The sequence below is a fragment of the Fistularia commersonii genome, chromosome 21, assembly GCF_037954325.1.
Source record: "Fistularia commersonii isolate RoL2024-O1a breed Wild chromosome 21, RoL_Fcom_v1.0, whole genome shotgun sequence".
In the NCBI taxonomy this organism is placed as follows: Eukaryota; Metazoa; Chordata; class Actinopteri; order Syngnathiformes; family Fistulariidae; genus Fistularia; species Fistularia commersonii.
The window spans coordinates 1,270,001-1,287,500 of record NC_141304.1 but is presented as its reverse complement, the minus strand read 5'-3'; the positions used below and the strand labels follow the sequence as shown (position 1 = coordinate 1,287,500).

At 45.3% G+C, this 17,500-nt stretch overlaps 2 protein-coding genes across 6 annotated transcripts in view; both read right to left on the bottom strand.

Annotated features, from left to right (window-relative positions):
- erc2 (ELKS/RAB6-interacting/CAST family member 2) overlaps positions 1-7,921 on the bottom strand; it is a 30,732-nt gene extending 22,811 nt beyond the window's left edge. For 3 of the 5 annotated variants that reach the window (XM_086168792.1, XM_086168793.1, XM_086168796.1), the window contains exons 1-4: positions 7,761-7,921; positions 4,877-5,675; positions 1,431-1,451; positions 671-1,105 (exon numbers count right to left, since the gene is read on the bottom strand). In XM_086168792.1, coding sequence (XP_086024918.1) covers positions 671-1,105; positions 1,431-1,451; positions 4,877-5,548 — 1,128 coding nt within the window. In that variant the 5' untranslated portion in view covers positions 5,549-5,675; positions 7,761-7,921. The remainder of the gene's footprint in view (positions 1-670; positions 1,106-1,430; positions 1,452-4,876; positions 5,676-7,760) is intronic. The other 2 variants (XM_086168794.1, XM_086168795.1) reach the window with 1 other exon arrangement.
- A 6,813-nt stretch (positions 7,922-14,734) lies between these two features.
- bsnb (bassoon (presynaptic cytomatrix protein) b) overlaps positions 14,735-17,500 on the bottom strand; it is a 39,242-nt gene continuing 36,476 nt past the window's right edge. The window contains exons 10-12 of the mRNA XM_086168781.1: positions 16,846-16,903; positions 16,639-16,762; positions 14,735-15,862 (exon numbers count right to left, since the gene is read on the bottom strand). Of these exons, the coding sequence (XP_086024907.1) occupies positions 16,863-16,903 (41 nt within the window). The 3' untranslated portion in view covers positions 14,735-15,862; positions 16,639-16,762; positions 16,846-16,862. The remainder of the gene's footprint in view (positions 15,863-16,638; positions 16,763-16,845; positions 16,904-17,500) is intronic.

Here is a 17,500-nt window from a genome sequence, read left to right as displayed (position 1 = left end):
AAAAAAGAATTAAAAAACAAAATAAAGCAAATAAACAAAGTATAAGGAAATGTAAAAAATAAAATTAAACCAAAATAAAATAAAAGAAAACCTAAATTGAATAAACTAAACTAAACTAAAATCAAATCAAATCAAATCAGATCAAATCAAATACAATATATAACATTAATAGAATAAAATAAATGAAAGAAAAGAAGTTAAAATAAAAATATAAAATAAAAAAGTCGAATTAAAACAAAACTAAATAAAACAAATCACTAAAGTATAGGGAAATGTAAAAATAAATTTAAACCAAAATAAAATAAAAAAAAGGAAATTAATATAATATAATATAAATAAAGTAAACTAAAATTAAAGTCAAATGAAATAAAATATTCCAAAAATAAATGAAAGAAAAGAAGTTAAAATAAATATATATAAAAAAAAAAGTCGAATTAAAACAAAACAAAATAAAACAAATCACTAAAGTATAAGGAAATGTAAAAATAAATTTAAAACACACAAAAAAAAAAAAAAAAGGAAATTAAATCAAAATCAAATAAACAAAAATAAAGTAAACTAAAATAAAAGCCAAATGAAATAAAATATTCCAAACACTCCACAGTTGCCCGCATGATAAATTCCCATCCCCGGAAAGGAGCTTTCGCTTCCTCGCTAAATCTGCAGCTACCTCTCTCAGGTGGATGTTCTCCTTCTCCTTCTGGTCCAGAATGACCTCCAGGTGTCCCAGCTGGGCCTCGGCCTCGGCGATGCGCCGGTTCCTCTCCTGCTCCTCCTCCTCGGAGGCCCTTCCCGGCCCCGGCGGCAGCCCTTTGCTCTGCAGCATCTCCAGCAGCTTCTTGATGGACTCGTCCCTGGCGCCGAGGGTCTGCTTCTGCGTCTCGATCCTCAGCTCCATCTCCTCCAGGGTCTTCCGCAGGAGGAACAGCTCCTTGGCCTGCCGGTCGTGCTCCGCCTGCAGACGCCGGAAGTTCTCCTCGGTCAGCTCGATGGTGGTGAAGTGCTCCGAACCCGAGCGGTTGCCGCTCTCCTGCTGCAGGAGGTGGTTGAGGTCTCGTTGCGTGCGAAGCTCGTCCTGCAGAGCCTGGATGGTCATCTGGAGATGCTGGACACACACACACACACACACACACGTGTGCGAGGGTTGATTGGAACTACGACAATAAACCCAACATGAGGATCCACGACACATGAACACACTCCTGCTGCAGGAGGGGAGGGGGGAGCAAGGGGGCGGGGTCTGTCCGGAAGGGGCGGAGCTTACCTACGTTTATGTTTATTAACGGGGAAACATTTTTAATCGGAGGATAAACAACTCGCAAGATTCGGAGGGGGTGTCAGGTTTGACGGAGGGGGGGGGGGGGGGGACGGACGCCGACGGCGACTCTATGTTGTGCGCACGGCAGGGCGGCGCAAACATAGCGACGAACCTTGGTTCTCCGGGCGTCCAGCTGCGGCGGCGAGGCAGAGGGACGAGACAACACAAACAGAGCAGAGGGTTGGTGAGACCGTCGCAGGCGCCGCCTCGGCGTGCATTCGCAGGAAAAGGAGCGTCCGCGGGGGGGGGGGCCGGCGTCCTCCAACAACCTCCACGTACGAGTTTTGACGGGTTCGGGAAGTGGCGTTTAAAGACGGTGGGACGCGCCGACGCCTAGCGGGTCTGGAGAGAATCGTGTGTGTGTGTGTGTGTGTGTGTGTGTCGCAAAGGCGAGATGTTTTGATGGTTTGAAAAAGTGGAGCCGCTTCACTTCGTCCTTAAGTGGGGTTGAGATTAGCGTAGCATAGCATAGCATTGTAGCATGTTCTCCCCCCTTTTTTTATACTATTTATATACAATTTCCTACTGTTATTCATTATTGTTATGTTTTACTTGAAAGTCTTGCACAACAATTTCCTTCGGGATAAATAAAGTTGCTCTTATTCTTTATATTCTTAAGGATAGATGAACAAATTCCTCCAAAATGCACTTTATAACACCAATTATATAATACGTATACAAAATAAAAGATTAACTTTTAATATGTGTTCTTTTATACATTAGCTGTTATTAATGAAGCACATTTTTCTGATTTAATTCATTTTTGATTTTGATTCATTTTTAACAGGGAAATTAAATTTTAATATATGAGCATAAATGTGGACTGAAGTTACATTTAGCATAGCATTGTCGCATTAACATATCTGCCTATTTATTTTTATTTTTATAAACAACTGCAGAGTTCTCATTGCAAAATTTCATTTCATTTAAAACATCTTGATTTTTAAGTGTGAAATCATAATTTAAGGAGAGATTAAATGGGAAAACTCCCCCTCAGAGAAACGTGTTTCTTTGATCGCAAGTAAAAAAGTAAATAAAATATGAATAAATAAAATAAAATAAAAATAAAGAAATAAAATATAAATAAAAACAACTATATAAATCTATGTGTACATATATTAGCCGCACTTGTCTGTAAATAAATAAAAATGACATTATAAATAAAAGTAAATATAATATGAATAAAATAAAATGAATATAAAGAAATAAAATATGAATCAAAATAACTAAATAGATATATGTGTACATATATAGGGCACACTTGTCTATAAAAAAATAAATAAAAATATAAATAAAAGTAAATAAAAAACAAATAAAAAATAAAGAAATAAAATACAAATACAAATAACTAAATACATTTATTTGCACATATATAGACAAGTGCAGTCTATGAATAAATATAAATAGAAATATAAGTAAAAGTTAATAGAATAAGAATATAATAGAATATAAAGAAATAAAATATGAATCAAAATAAGTAAATAGATCTATGTACATATGTAGGGCACACTTGTCTATAAATGAATATAAGTAACAATATAAATAAAAGTAAATAAAATATAAATAAAAAATAAAAAGAATAAAGAAATAAAATAAAATATGAGGAAAACAGAAATAAAATAAAGAAATAAAATAAAATATGAGGAAAACAGAAATAAAATAAAGAAATAAAATATAAATAAAAATAACTTAATAAATATATGCGTACATATATAGGCCATACTTGTCCTATGTGTCCACAAAGTGACATTAGATTTACACAGAAAATACATTTTAACTTTTGATCAAATACAAAATGAAATTGTTGTTCAAACCGTGTGAAAATAGCAGTGGAAATGACGGTAAATAAATCAAATAAAATTCCTATCTTTACATTCTCTTATATCATGTATTGGTATTTTCTTATACAGTATCTGTGAGTTTTAAAGTACATTTTTCTGGTTTTAAAACGTATCAAAAGCCTTTCAATTCCCTTTATCAGGGACATTTCAATTGATAATCCAAATATTTTCATATATAATTTTGTATATTATTATATCAAGTATTATATGAAGTATTATATTATATTAAGTATTTTATTCCTGAGCTCATTCACAAGTCAAACGGCGGCTGTATTTTTACAAGCAGCCGAGCAGAGCCTTCATTTTCAGAGAAATAAATCGTCATGACAACGCCCCCCCCCCCCCCCTCCCCCGCAGTAAAAGTAAACAGAAATTAAATTAACAATAAATAAATGAATGAATGGCGGAGGGGGGGGGGGATTTATCTGCTCCGATCAATAACCATCTGTCTGGAGACCCTTCCAGAAGACCATCAGCACGATTGAACACACACACTTTTCTGCAGGAGCAACAGTGTGTGTGTGTGTGTGTGTGTGTGTGTGTGTGTGTGTGTGTGTTTTAATTTCTCTCAGAAATACAAATGGCGTCCCGGTGCCAGGGGGCGGGGCTTAACCCGCACAGGCCAGCTGTCAATCATCAGTGGACCTGGTTTTGGACGACGGAGAACCTGGAGAACCTGGAGAACCGGTTCCAGTAGAACCTGGACCGCCGCGCCCTGAAGCCCCGCCCCCTCGCCGTTCGCAGAATCACCCTCATTTTGTGGCTCCGCCCATCACGTGCACGGCGTGCTCGTCTACACCGTCATGGATCAGCACTGACCGCCAACACACACACACACACACACACACACACACACACCAGACAATGCAAGTCCAGGTGTTCCAGAATCACGTGCGCTCTCCTCGGCCCGACGTGCACGAGTCAGCTGACGTCACGGTGCGTCGCCATGACGGCGGCTCGGCCTCCATTTTGGAGGTTGGGGGGGGTCAGAGGCGGGTGGTGACTCAGGCGGACTCGGCTACTCTGCGGCTCCCCCTGCTGGTCGCTCTCATCCACACACACACACACACACACACACATACACACACACACACACACACACACACACACCCTGATTCCTCAGTCACGCCACATCGAACAATCCTGCCTGATGGAAGGATCCAGGGCCCGTCGGGTGACGCATGCAGGTGTCTCTCACACACACACACACACACACACACACACACACACACACACACACACACAGGAAGACGCCAAGATTGCCGGAGCACAGCCGACGTGACGAGGCTCCGACAGGCCGTCGACCTGCCATCGAAGAGACGGCAGGTTCTTTCAACCCCCGTGCGCACCACACACACACACACACACACACACACACACACACACACACACACACACACACACACAAGTGTGTGTGTGTGCAGGAAGGTGCAGGTTTTTCCAAATCGCCTTGAAAATGAGGGGCAAAAATGGCAACTGACATTTGACCCATTCAATCAACTCGTGGCTGCGCGCGTGTGTGTGTGTGTGTGCGTGTGTGTGATGTTGAATGAGTCCATTCAAGAGACTAAAAATATCACATATGTGTTCATAAAGGCGAGGACTCGACGGCGCCCCCTACAGGCGAGGCGCTCACCATCAACCAAAGCATGTGTGTGGGTGTGTGTGTGTGTGTGTGTGTGTGTGAGCCCAGAAAGCCAATCGACCACGATCTCACCTGGTTCTCCTCGTGTGTGACCCTCATCTGCTCCTTCAGGATGGAGGTCCTGGCCGCCTCCTCCTTCCTCATGATGCGCTCCTTCTTCAGCTCGGGGCTCCAGAAGCTCTTGATGCTGTTGGTGGAGGAACCCAGCTTGCTGTCCTTCAGGTCCAGCTCCCTGCGCAGCATCTCGTTCTCCCGCTGCGTCTCCCGGAGCTGGGCCTGCATCTCCAGCAGCTCGCCGCCGCCGCCGCGCACCGCCTGCCTCAGCAGGGCGGACGGCACCCCCTGGTGGTGGTGGGGGTGCAGCATGGAGATGGAGCCCAGGTCGCTGTAGGACAGGAGGTCGGCGTGGGGGAGCCCCACCGAGGCGATGTTGGGGCTGCTGCCCATGGCGGTGACGCGGCCGCCGTACATGGCGCGGCTGGTGGCGCGACCCAGGGTCATGGTGCCTTTGGGGTAGGTGGCGGTGGAGCCCACGCCGTCGTGGTCGCTCAGGTACATGGGGCCCGAAGTGGCGTAAGCTGCGTTGAGGGACTGGATGTTCTCCATGGAGAGAGTCTTGCCCCCGGCGCCGCCGCCGCCCCCGCTGTTGGCCCTCCGATGGCCCAGTCTGGGGGAGCGCGGCAGGCGGGGCGACCGGGCGGGGCTGCTCTCGATGTGACCTACAGCTCTGGCACTGCCGTACATGTCCTGCGAGTGGCCACCGGGGGGCGCTCTAACGGGGGCGGGCTGGGCTGCGACTGCGTCGAGTCACCGCGCCGCGCATGGGATGGGGGAGGGGCTTAATCGTGGGCGGGGCGCACGGACAGCGGATCTGAAACGCAAGAAAAGGGGCGGTTAGCGTCCGGCGGAGAAGGGATTCCGTCCTCGCCACGAGCTAATTCCTGCTAACGGCGCCTCCGCTCTGGATTTTAAACCGTCGCGTCGACTCCTCCTCCCCTACCTCCCCTCGCAGCTGCGCTCATCACTTCCTCGGGTCGAGTTGGCCGAGTCGCGAAACCCCTCCCCCCGACGGCTGATGTCTTAGCCCCGCCCCTTTTTGGGGATAAATGATGCCATCTGGCTTGGATTCTGCAGAACAGGTGGAAATTAGGAGTGGAGGTGGCGGTCGAGGGGGGAGGGCGAGGCAGCTCTGCTGACTGGACCTCCGCAAGCTCTTACGGAGATCCAGAAAGATCGGCTCGCTTGTCTCTTGACCAGAAGCTACGACAGGCGCAACATGGGATGCACAGTTTGGCACTGGGCGAGTAGTACCGCGGTACCTTATCATACAGCCGTATTATTCTACCACTCTGCCGATTCAAATACATCTGAAGTACTGATTTGGACCTCTTCGCCCCCTCCTACCTCCCCCGCACCCCCGCACCCCCGCCGGGCTTCGAAGTACCAAGAGGTATCTACAGAGTACTCTGACCCATGAAGTACAGCCCGGTACTCCTCGGCAGAGCCAGCTTCAGCTTGCCTTCTCCGTCCGGTAATTAATATCGGACACGTCAGACCCGCGGTTCGTCCTCCTGGGGGCGAGGCCGGCCTGCTCAGACCCGGTTGCCGTGGTGACAGTGGCCGGGCTATCAAGGAAAGAAGAGGGGGGCGGGCTAACGGTCCAAGCTAACGGGAGAGCAGCTCTCCAGAAGGGGAGGAGGGGGAACGACGGCACGGTTATTGACGTTTGGGTTTCACGCGTCTTCTGAGCAGCTGCTCGATGGATGGAGGAGGTGGAGATGGAGATGGAGATGGAGATGGAGATGGAGATGGAGATGGAGATGGAGGTGGAGTCAAAGGAAACACAATGAGCTTGAGAACATCGGGAACATTTCCTGAGCTGGTTCTAATCCTTTCCTGAGAACCCAACGAGCGCTTCTTATCTGCAGCGGTCAGCTGGCCAACATGGTTGGTCCAAAACCCCCAAGCAGACCACGCCCCTCCATCTCATTTGGCTCCGCCCCTTCCTTTCACTTCCCGCCACCGCTCTTTTGCCGGTTAGCTCCGCTAGCGCTTCCATAGCGCCTCACCGTTGCGTCGCGCGGACCCTTTTCACTCTCGGCACCACAAAACCGGTACTTGAAACCTGCGTTACCATGGCGATGGTTGAAACCCTATCAGACATCACTCCCGTCAGCTCAGCGAACACCTTTCTGCACACGTGCACGCCGCTGATGAGGCATGTCAGCACATGGCGGTTGATGCTAACGTGCTAAAACGCGGCATTAGCAGCGGGACGCTGACATGCTTCCGGAACAGGACGAGACTCGAGATCCGACGGGCTTTTTCGGGGAATTGAAGCGTCGCCGTGGTTACACAGCTCCACGCCGTGACCCGGGAAGGGTTTCTTCATCGTTCTTCATCGACGTCGGGGTCGAAACGCGGCGATTCGGACATCGCCGGAGGGCGATGCCGACCGACGGCGGGGTCACGGGAGCCGGCGGGCGCTTCCTCAGAGGCCGCCATGACATTTTTGGACGGGCGGGGGGGCAAGCCTTCTTTTTTTTTCCTTTTTTTTCCGCCCCGGAGACGGAGAGGAGGAGTCAGAGCAGGGCGACCTTTGAAGGACAGACGGTCCTGCAGACAAAGGAGGTCCAGGCTTCTTCTCTGCTTCTAAAAATAGCCTCAATACGGGTTGATAAAGGAGTCATTTGGTGTGAAAGGAAGCCCACACACACACACACACACACACACACACACATCCTCATCACGTATTCTACTACTGAGCATCAACGCCCAGCCGGTTCCGGTGCCTCCAGGATTGGAGGATCCGACCCTTCGGAAGCGGACCGGATCCTCCCGGTGCACCGACCGGGGCCTGCACACGACCGACGCAAAACCGACACACACACACGGTTACCGGAAGCGCGTCGTGGGTGGGGGGAAAACAAAAAAAAAAAATAACATCTGCATTTACCTCGGTCGACGTTAATTCCGCCGCTCCGCCGCTCCAGACGGCGGCTCGTCGCCTCCATTCAGCCTCCCCTCAGCATCCGACGCTGTCATTGGGCAGCGGACACGAACACGCTCTCCTCCTCCTCCTCCTCCTCCTCCACCTCTTCCTCATCCTCCCTCCTCCTCCTCTTCCTCCTCCTCCTCCTCTCACCGGGGACCAGCATCACCAGCGCTGCAAGCCGCGGCCGCCCTGCAGGAGGGGCCGCTGAGACGCAGCCAATCACTGCGTGTGTGTGTGTGTGTGTGTGTGTTTGTATGTGTGTGTGGTGTTATCCACGCAGGTTGCTAGGAAGTGTGTGTCCGTGCATGTGTGTGACTGAATGCACAGCGGCCATCAACGCGCACGGCCCCGGAAGTGGGATTTTGCGTCTCTGGAGTGTGGGTTTAGTAAACCCCGGGTTTGTGCTGCCAGGCACGACTTCCGCCCACGAACACACACACACACACACACACACCGGATGATCCCTGCGGGGGCGGGATCTCTCTTTGAGTGTCGTGCACGAATCAATTGACTGATCGGTACAAAAAAAAAAAAAAAAAAATCGATCGGTGCGCGGGAAGACAGGAGGACCGGAAATGGTTCTATTTTGTGGCCACAACTTATCATGTATAATATCATATTATATTATTTTGATGTATTTCTTTCTCAAGAGATGATATTTGGTTTACTTTTAAGCAACGAAAGAGATGAACTCTGTGTCAATGTTATTTTAGGCTTAATCCAAAAATGTTCCCCAAATTTTACGTTCTTTATAAATAAGTTTGAATTCTATAAAAAAAAATCCTAAAAATTTATGATTGAGATTCCTTTTAAACCACCAAGTTAAATACATATTATATTCACCCTGCCTTTTTTTATTTATGTTATTTATTTGTTTTTATTTATTTTATTTGAAAGACAGTAAAAAAACGAAAAGAAAAAAAAAATTATGCATTTGTTTATGTATTTATTTTATTAACAAATATATGTTTAGTCCAGTGGAAACACCAATATATACATATATGGAAAAATCAAAGCGCCTTATAAAGAGTGTAACTAAAATACTTACTTTTTATGCACGTATCCACATACGCACAAATGTTACACACGTTTTTCCAAAATAAAGTTGAGGTTCTGAAGTCCATTTTTTGTTTTGTTTTGTTTTCTAATAAATAAATCTATATACACAACAAATCTGCTTAGCCTGGAGAAACACAAAAATATACTTATGGGAATAAAACAGACCATATAATGAGCATAATCAAAACTAGAATTACAACTAAAATGCTAATACACATAAACACAAATATTAAGCAAATGTTTCCAAAATAAAATTCGTCCATCTATAAAAATCCATTTATAGTTGTGCTGTTTTGATCCACCTCCTGTTTAATATGGTGTGAATGAGAGGGTGAATGGGTGTGTCTCTGAGTAAGAGGCGCTGTGATTGGTCCAGAGTTGACCCACCTGTCATCCAATGACAGCTGGGATTGGCTGCATCGCTCCCTGCAGGATGTGGCTGCAGATAATGAATGAATTGTATTTCACGTCCGATGACATTATTTTATCCTGGATTTCCAGCAGAAACCTAATACCTAATGACAATAATAATTACTTTTGTTAACTTAATCCACACACTCATTCGAATTAGCGACTATTTTCTTTTAAATTAACAAATCTGTTTAGCCAGGGGAAACACAACAACATACATAAATATAAAAATCAGACAGACATATAAAGAGCATAAAATGGTCTCTGCCGTAAATCATGCAGCAACTCCTTTAGTAGGAAATATTTTACGGAAAACTTATTCCCTGGACGTCAAACAAAAATAATATCTTAAATAAGTTTGATAAGGAATCAATTGCCACGCTGCTAACTATGTATCTGACTCTACCCATATCTCCCAAGGCAAAAGAGACCCACTTCAAAATGATGAATGACATCAACCCATCTAAGGAGTTATTGAGGGGACGCTTTAATATTGACAATAATATTTGTTCATTTTATGGAGACAACATTGAAACCACTGACCATATATTTTTCTTATGCGAAAAAGTACAGGGCTTTTGGGCTAAAACTCAAAAATGAGTTAAAGACAATTTTCAATCATCACCAGTTTCCTTCTCAAGAGATGACATTACATTTGGTTTAATTTTAAGCAACAAAAGAGATGAAATATGTGTCAGTGTTATTTTAGGCCTGGCCAAGTTCTTCATTCACAAAAACAGAATGTAAAAATGTTCCCCAAATTTTACTTTCTTCATAAACGATTATATAAAAAATCCTTAAAACTTATGGAAAAATCCAAAAACCAAAAAATATACAGTTTGTTGTCTGAAATTTAAAAAGTTAAATATATGCTATATTCCCAAAGCAAGTTTTTTTTTGTTTTAAATCAGCTAATTTATTTTTTATTTTATTTATCTCTCTATTTATTTGATTATCTTCTTCTACTTTGTTTTTTGTCTTGCATTAAACATTTCTCACAAACCTTTAACAATGTTAACTTCTGATTACATACAGAACAAATGTCCTTATGTCCTTGTACATATGTATATTTGTTTATACTGTTTATGTTCGATAAGAAAAAATAATAATAATAGCAACAAAAACAATTACTTTTCTTAACTTAATCCACACTCATTCCAATTAGCCGCTATTTTCTTTTAAATTAAAAAAATCTGTCAAACCGGGTAAAACGCAAAAACACACATAGATATAAAAAGCATAAAATGATGTAAATCAGCTTCTTCTTCTTCTTGTCCAAAAGCCACTTCCTGTTATTGCTCTCTAGCGCCCCCTTTTGGTGGCCTGCAGAACTGCAAGAAGGTCCTCCAAGACGTGTAGATCCATCTGGCGGTGGAGGAGAAGGTGGAGAAGGAGGGGTGAGTCATTTCAGTTTTACCAGAACGGGTTCTCGCCATCGTCTGGATTCATCACGCCGCCTCCGGCGACGGCGTGTGACTCAAAGCTCCTCTGAGGTCATCGCTGATGGAGACGGCTTCCTGGAAGAAGGTGAACGCAGCTTCTGCGTCAGGGGTCGGACGTCCATCACCAGGAGGGCGGAGAAGATGGAGGGAACGCGTGGAAAACCTTCTCCGCTTCTGCCGCCACCAGAATCTTTGTCCTGCGTCTCCGGCCCGTCAATCATTTTGAATCTTCCTCCGCCAGCTTTTGTCTTCGCCGTGGACGAGAAGAAGGAGGAGGAGGAGGAAGAAACAAGAGGCTGCTGAGATGTTCTTCATGTGTGACGAGAAGAAGAAGAGGAGCTGCCATGATGGAGAGGAAGAGGAGGAGGAGGAGGAACCAGGTCTGACAGAAGGAGGAACCACAGGAAGCGGAGGGAGATCCTCCTGGGAAGAGAGGAGGACCAATGGGTGGGGAGGGGGAACACACACACATTCACATTCACACACACACACACACACACACACACACACACACACACACACACACCCACGCATTTAGATACGCACACAAATGCAAACAGACACACATATGTATATGCACACAAATGCACACACATATACAATCTCACACACACACACACACATATGCAAACACACACACATATATGGACGCACACACATACACACACACACTTATATACCCACACAAATGCAAACAGACACACATATGTATATGCACACAAATGCACACACATATACAATCTCACACACACATATGCAAACACACACACATATATATATTTTCACACACACACACACACACTTATATACGTACACAAATGCAAACAGACACACATACGTATATGCACACAAATGCACACACATATACAATCTCACACACACACACATATGCAACACACACACATATACAATCTCACACACACGCACACTTATATATGCACACAAATGCACACACATATACAATCACAAACACACACACTCACTCACACACACACGTATACACACATAACACACAAAAATACATTAACATACACAAAAACACACACTCATATATACACGTACCCAAAAAACACACACAGACACACACACACACATATACACTCATATATACACACACAACACAGACATATAAATATACACATTTTTACAAATTCTGACACACAAATATACAAACACACACAAAAAAACAAATTCATACACACTCTTGCGCGCGCGCACACACACACACACATACACATAAAGAAACATGCATACACACTCATATGCACATACACACACACTTGTGTCCATACACACTCATATGCACATACACACACACTTGTGTCCATACACACTCATATGCACATACACACACACTTGTGTCCATACACACTCATATGCACATACACACACTTGTGTGCACACAGACACATGAAACAAAAATGCACATACTTATACGGACATGTGCCCATACACACACACACACACACACACACACACACACACACACACACACACATATGAATGCAGGCACACACAAAAGACATCAAAGCATACACACCTATAAGCGCACGTGCCTATACACACACACACATACAACATAAAGAAGCATACAGACACACTGATGCGCCTTGTCACACACATGGACGCACACATACATACACACACAAAGAAATGTGTACACACTCATATGCACACATGCATATACACACACTCTCTTACACAGCAAACATGCACAAATACACACACACATACACACGGAAACACACACACACATTAATAAACACTCATGCGCGCACACACTCACTCACACACATACACATAAAGAAACGTGCATACACACTCATATGCACACACACTCATTTAACCCAAACCTCACACACACATATAATCATTGACAGACATGCATGAATATATACACACACACATGCATACACATCAACTCCGATGCACACACCTACATTCATTCACACGCATGCCTTGACACACACACACACACACACATATGCATACACATTCCATAAATGTGCACATGCACATATGCCTATACAGAAACACGCACAAACACACAAACACACACATTCATATACATTCAAAAATGCACACACTTGTGCGCACAGACACACACACACACACACACACACACACAGTACATACACTTATATGCATATGTGCCTTTACACACACACAGACATGCGTACAAGTTCATAAACACGCAATCTTGTGCACACACATACTTACTTTTACACACACATGTTGATACACACACAAACACACACACACACATTCATACACATACACAAATAATGCACACACTTGTGCACGCGCACACACACACACACACACATACAGTACATACACTTATATGCATATATGCCTTTACACACACATACACATGCATACACCCACACTTGTGCACACACACATATATACATATATGGCTACACACATGCGTACACATTCATAAACACACACACTTGTGCACACACACATACATACTTTTACACAAAAATGCCGATACACTCACACACACACACACACACACATGGTTACACATTCATAAATGCACACACATGCATACACCCACACTTTCGCACAGTCACACACATACATACTTATACGCACATATGCCTATTCACACACACACACACACACACACACACACACACACACACACACACACACACAGTCCAGGTTTTTCTCATGTAGTTTTTCTGTGGGATTTATAACAAACCGCGGCGGCCATGTTGTTTTCTCTTTCCCTTCGTGTTCTTCGCTCGCCAACCTCCCACACGACCACTCTTTCAAGGCCTCGCTCTTCTCCCTTAGAACACACACACACACACACACACACACACACACACACACACACACACACACACACACGCAAACAGAGCAAAACCCAGAACCAACCAGGATGCATTCTGATCATTTTTTTTTTTTATTCCTTTTTTTTTTTCTTCTTTTTTTTTTTTTTCTTTTAATACCTCTGTTCAGAAGCCGCAGGGTCGATAATCATTTTTATTCCTTTTTTTTTTCTTTTTTTTTTCCATTGATCACGTTACTGGACAGGATGCACCAGGTGACGGTGTTTACAGGAGGACACTGAACACAACACGGCGGCACCACGGACACACCACGGACGGAAGGACCACCCATTTGTTCCCTTGTTGTCGTTTTGTGACCCCCTCCCCCCCCCCCCGACAGTCTGACGAAGGCATTGCAGTTTCCACGGAGCTGCGTGTGTGTGTGTGTGTGTGTGTGTGTGTGTGTTCTCCTTTTTTTTTTTTTTTTTTTTTTTTTTATATACAAAGACAATATGTATTGAACCTGGACACAGAACCCCATGATGTTTCCGCACACGGCGTTTTTGTTCGGTGGTTGTAAACAGTCAATACGAGTCAGCCACGTACACGATGCAAATGCGGTGACGCCGCCGCCGCCGCCGCCGCCATAAATACTCTTTTATACACAGAAATTGGCAGATGCACGACAGCCGCACTGAAAAAAAAAAACTCATAAAGCTGTACAGGATGTGATATTTACAGCGGGACGTCGGGAGGCCTCTCGGGCGCCTCGACCTCCCCGACCCGGAAGCCCACCCTCGCCGTCCGGGTCGCTTGTGCTTTTCGAAACGGCCGTCGTCGGGCCCCGTGGAGGTCGAGGGGTCGAGGTCGGCGGCGCGAGGCCTCGGCGAAAACATGCGGATCATGCAACGCCGCCCGCCCTCCCCGGACTCTTGATGGGGAAGCGACCCCGCGGATTACAGGACACCCACGATCTACGGTTACAGGAAGTTCACGGCGGGTTTACAGCAGCACGGGCGGGGGAGGGGGAGGGGGGGCGGGCAAGACACGCGGGTTCAATTAGAAAATAAAAGTGAAAACGGCGAGCAAAAAAAGGGGACGCAGCCAAAACGAACCCTCCATGCTTCCTGGACATTCACGGACACGGTTGTTTACCCTTTGGCAACAAAGCCCCGCCCCCTCTCGGCGTGGGGGGGGGGGAGGGGGGGGGGGGCATGCGAGAAAATAAAAACATTTCCTTTTTTTTTTTTTTTTCTTTTCTTTTTTTTTTTTTTCTTAAATTTATTTTTTCTTAGACGCGAGTGGGAATCCCTCCCGGGCTCAGAAGGAGTCGTTGCATAGAGACACGCTGGATCCACTAGAGGACTGAACGTGCACGTGTGTGTGTGTGTGTGTGTGTGTGTGTGTCTGCACGCTTCCCCCACCCGCGGATTCGTGGACGACGTGGACGCCGTTGTGCTATTCACCAGATTTGTCTGCATGCTATTGCTTTTCGCGGAATCGAGAAGCGGAAAAAATCGGATGCAAAAAAAAAAAAAAAAAAGAAAAAGAATTTGACGACATTTAAAAAAAAAAAAAAAAAAAAAAAAAAAAAAAAGGACACGTATAAATTTTTTTTTTTCTTTTTTAAAAAGAAAAAACAGATCAACCGGCAAGAAAAAAAAAAAAGAAAGAAAGTCACCAATGTCAAATTTACATCACATCCGATCATCTTATGTACATACGTAGTTTATAGCCGTGTAATAGCCGTGTAATAACAAACACCACCGCGGTACGGACGCGTGAACACATGAGGTATACGAGTAGACGCACTGAATAAGGCTCTTCCATTCCACGGATCCCAGGCAAGATGAAGAAACTAAAAAAAAAAAAAGATGAGGAGAACAATGGCTTCTTCATGATGGCCGCCGCCGCCGCCGCCGCCGTTCGCCGCCGCCAAGTTTGGTCCTCTTTATCTTGTGGGCACGCCGGTAGAAACTGCCTTCCCTTAAAAAAACAAAACAAAACAAAAAAAGAACGACAAACGGAGACGTCGGGCTTCTTCTCGGCGCTTCGGGCTCGCGGGCGGAGAAAGAGAGGAGAAGGAAAGCCGGAAGCCGACGGCGGCTTTCCTTCTCGTACATTCTGGAATGTAGTGGAGTCGTCGGGTTGGTGGTTGTTTATTTAAGCGGAGGTGCAGGAGGTCGGCGCCACCTCGACGCCTGCACCTCCGCGGCGGGAAAACCTATGAAGATCTGCCCTCCTCCTCCTCCTCCTCCTCCTCCTTCTTCTTCTACATCTTCTTGTTCTTCTTCTCCAGGTGTTTGGAAGCAACGTCCCAGCAGGTGGCGCTCCGGAGCCGTGGGCCTTTTTCCAACGCCAGGAACTGCAGCGGAAAAGACAGAGCGAGGGTTGAAGCAACTCCAGAACGTTCGGTTCTTCTCGTGTGTGTGTGTGTGTGTGTGTGTGTGTTTTTGATAGATGCTAAATAAAGTGCGGTCAGATCGGCTTTACTTGCTCTGCAGCTTCGCTCCATTGGGCAGAATTAGTCCATTAGCCTTTTCTACCATGTAATGAGCGCTGCCTAGCATGAGTCATGAGCCTGTGTGTGTGTGTGTGTGTGTGTGTGTGTGTGTGTTTGTCTTTGCGTGTGTGACATTAAAAGCCAGCCACTGTTAGCCCTTCAAAGCTAATTATAGCACACACTCACTTGGCCCAGATTATCAAGATTGTGTTGAGTGTGTGTGTGTGTCTGTCTCTGTGTGTGTGTGAGTGTGTGTGTGTGTGTGTGTGTGTGTGCGGTTGCTCAGCGGGTTTTTCAGCCTGTCCCCCCTGCAGGGGAAGCTTCTGGGGTGTGGATGCTTCCGTGGATGAAAACAAACTTCACCATGAAAACTCCTAATTTGCTGCCATGCATCGATGGACCACACACACACACACACACACACACACACACTGACTCACCGCCGTCCCCTCTGGAACCCCCCCCCCCCCCCCCCCACCACCACCTCCTCTGCTAACCATGCAGATGATGCTAATCTGTGCTAATCTGTGCTAATCTTTGTAAATATATGATAAAACACCTCGGGTGTGTTTTCTTAACGCCGTCACGTTTTTCACACGCTTTTTTTTTTTTTTCCCGCCGCGAGGCCGGACGCTCACCGAGGCCCGCCAGGCGCTCCGGCCGCTGTTCCCGCTGGCGATGGTGGAAATGTTGTGTTTTTGCAGATTCATAGGTTTTCCCGGCACGCCGACGCCGACTTCGCTCGCTTCTTCTCTGCAGCCGCTGGGAAATAAAAGAATTGTTATAAAAACATAAACACACGTTTATCACACGGTAACGGTGTGTTTGTGGTTTAGCCGACGTACCCCCTCCTCTCGTGGATTCACCAAAACGAGGTGAACTTCTTCCCGAGGCCGGACAAAGCTGCGGGAGGCAGAACATCCCAGATGTTTAGAAAGGCGCCATAATGGAAGCACTGGATGTGAAAGCTAAGTGGGAACTGGAATCTCATGCTGATGGAGAACGGGAGAGTTCTTGGTTGCCCTGGCAACAATAATAATAATAATAACTGATAATAACTGTTCTCCCCTGTGTTGGAGAGGCTGTGGCATAACGGGGGACTTTTCCCACATTTTTTGGGACGGCCCTAAACTGATGACATTCTGGGAAGAGGTTAAAAAAAACAAATAAGTGAGATTTTAAAGTTAAACAGACCAATTGATACACAGCAATTTAGACCAGCGGCGTCGGAGGCTGAAGGATGGAAACTGCATGGAACGCAGAACAGCAAACTTACCACTTCAGACAGACCTATATCTTGACAAATGGGCACCCATTAAAAAATATTTGGAGAGTTGAAGATATTATCTCTATTTGACTGAGCTAGATGTTTTTTTTTTGTTTGTTTGTTTTTGTGTTTTTTTTAAATTTCTTTTATTTATTTATTTATCTATTTTAATTTCTGTTGTTTATTTATTTATTTATTTTCATTTCTTTTATTTATTTATCTATTTATTTTCA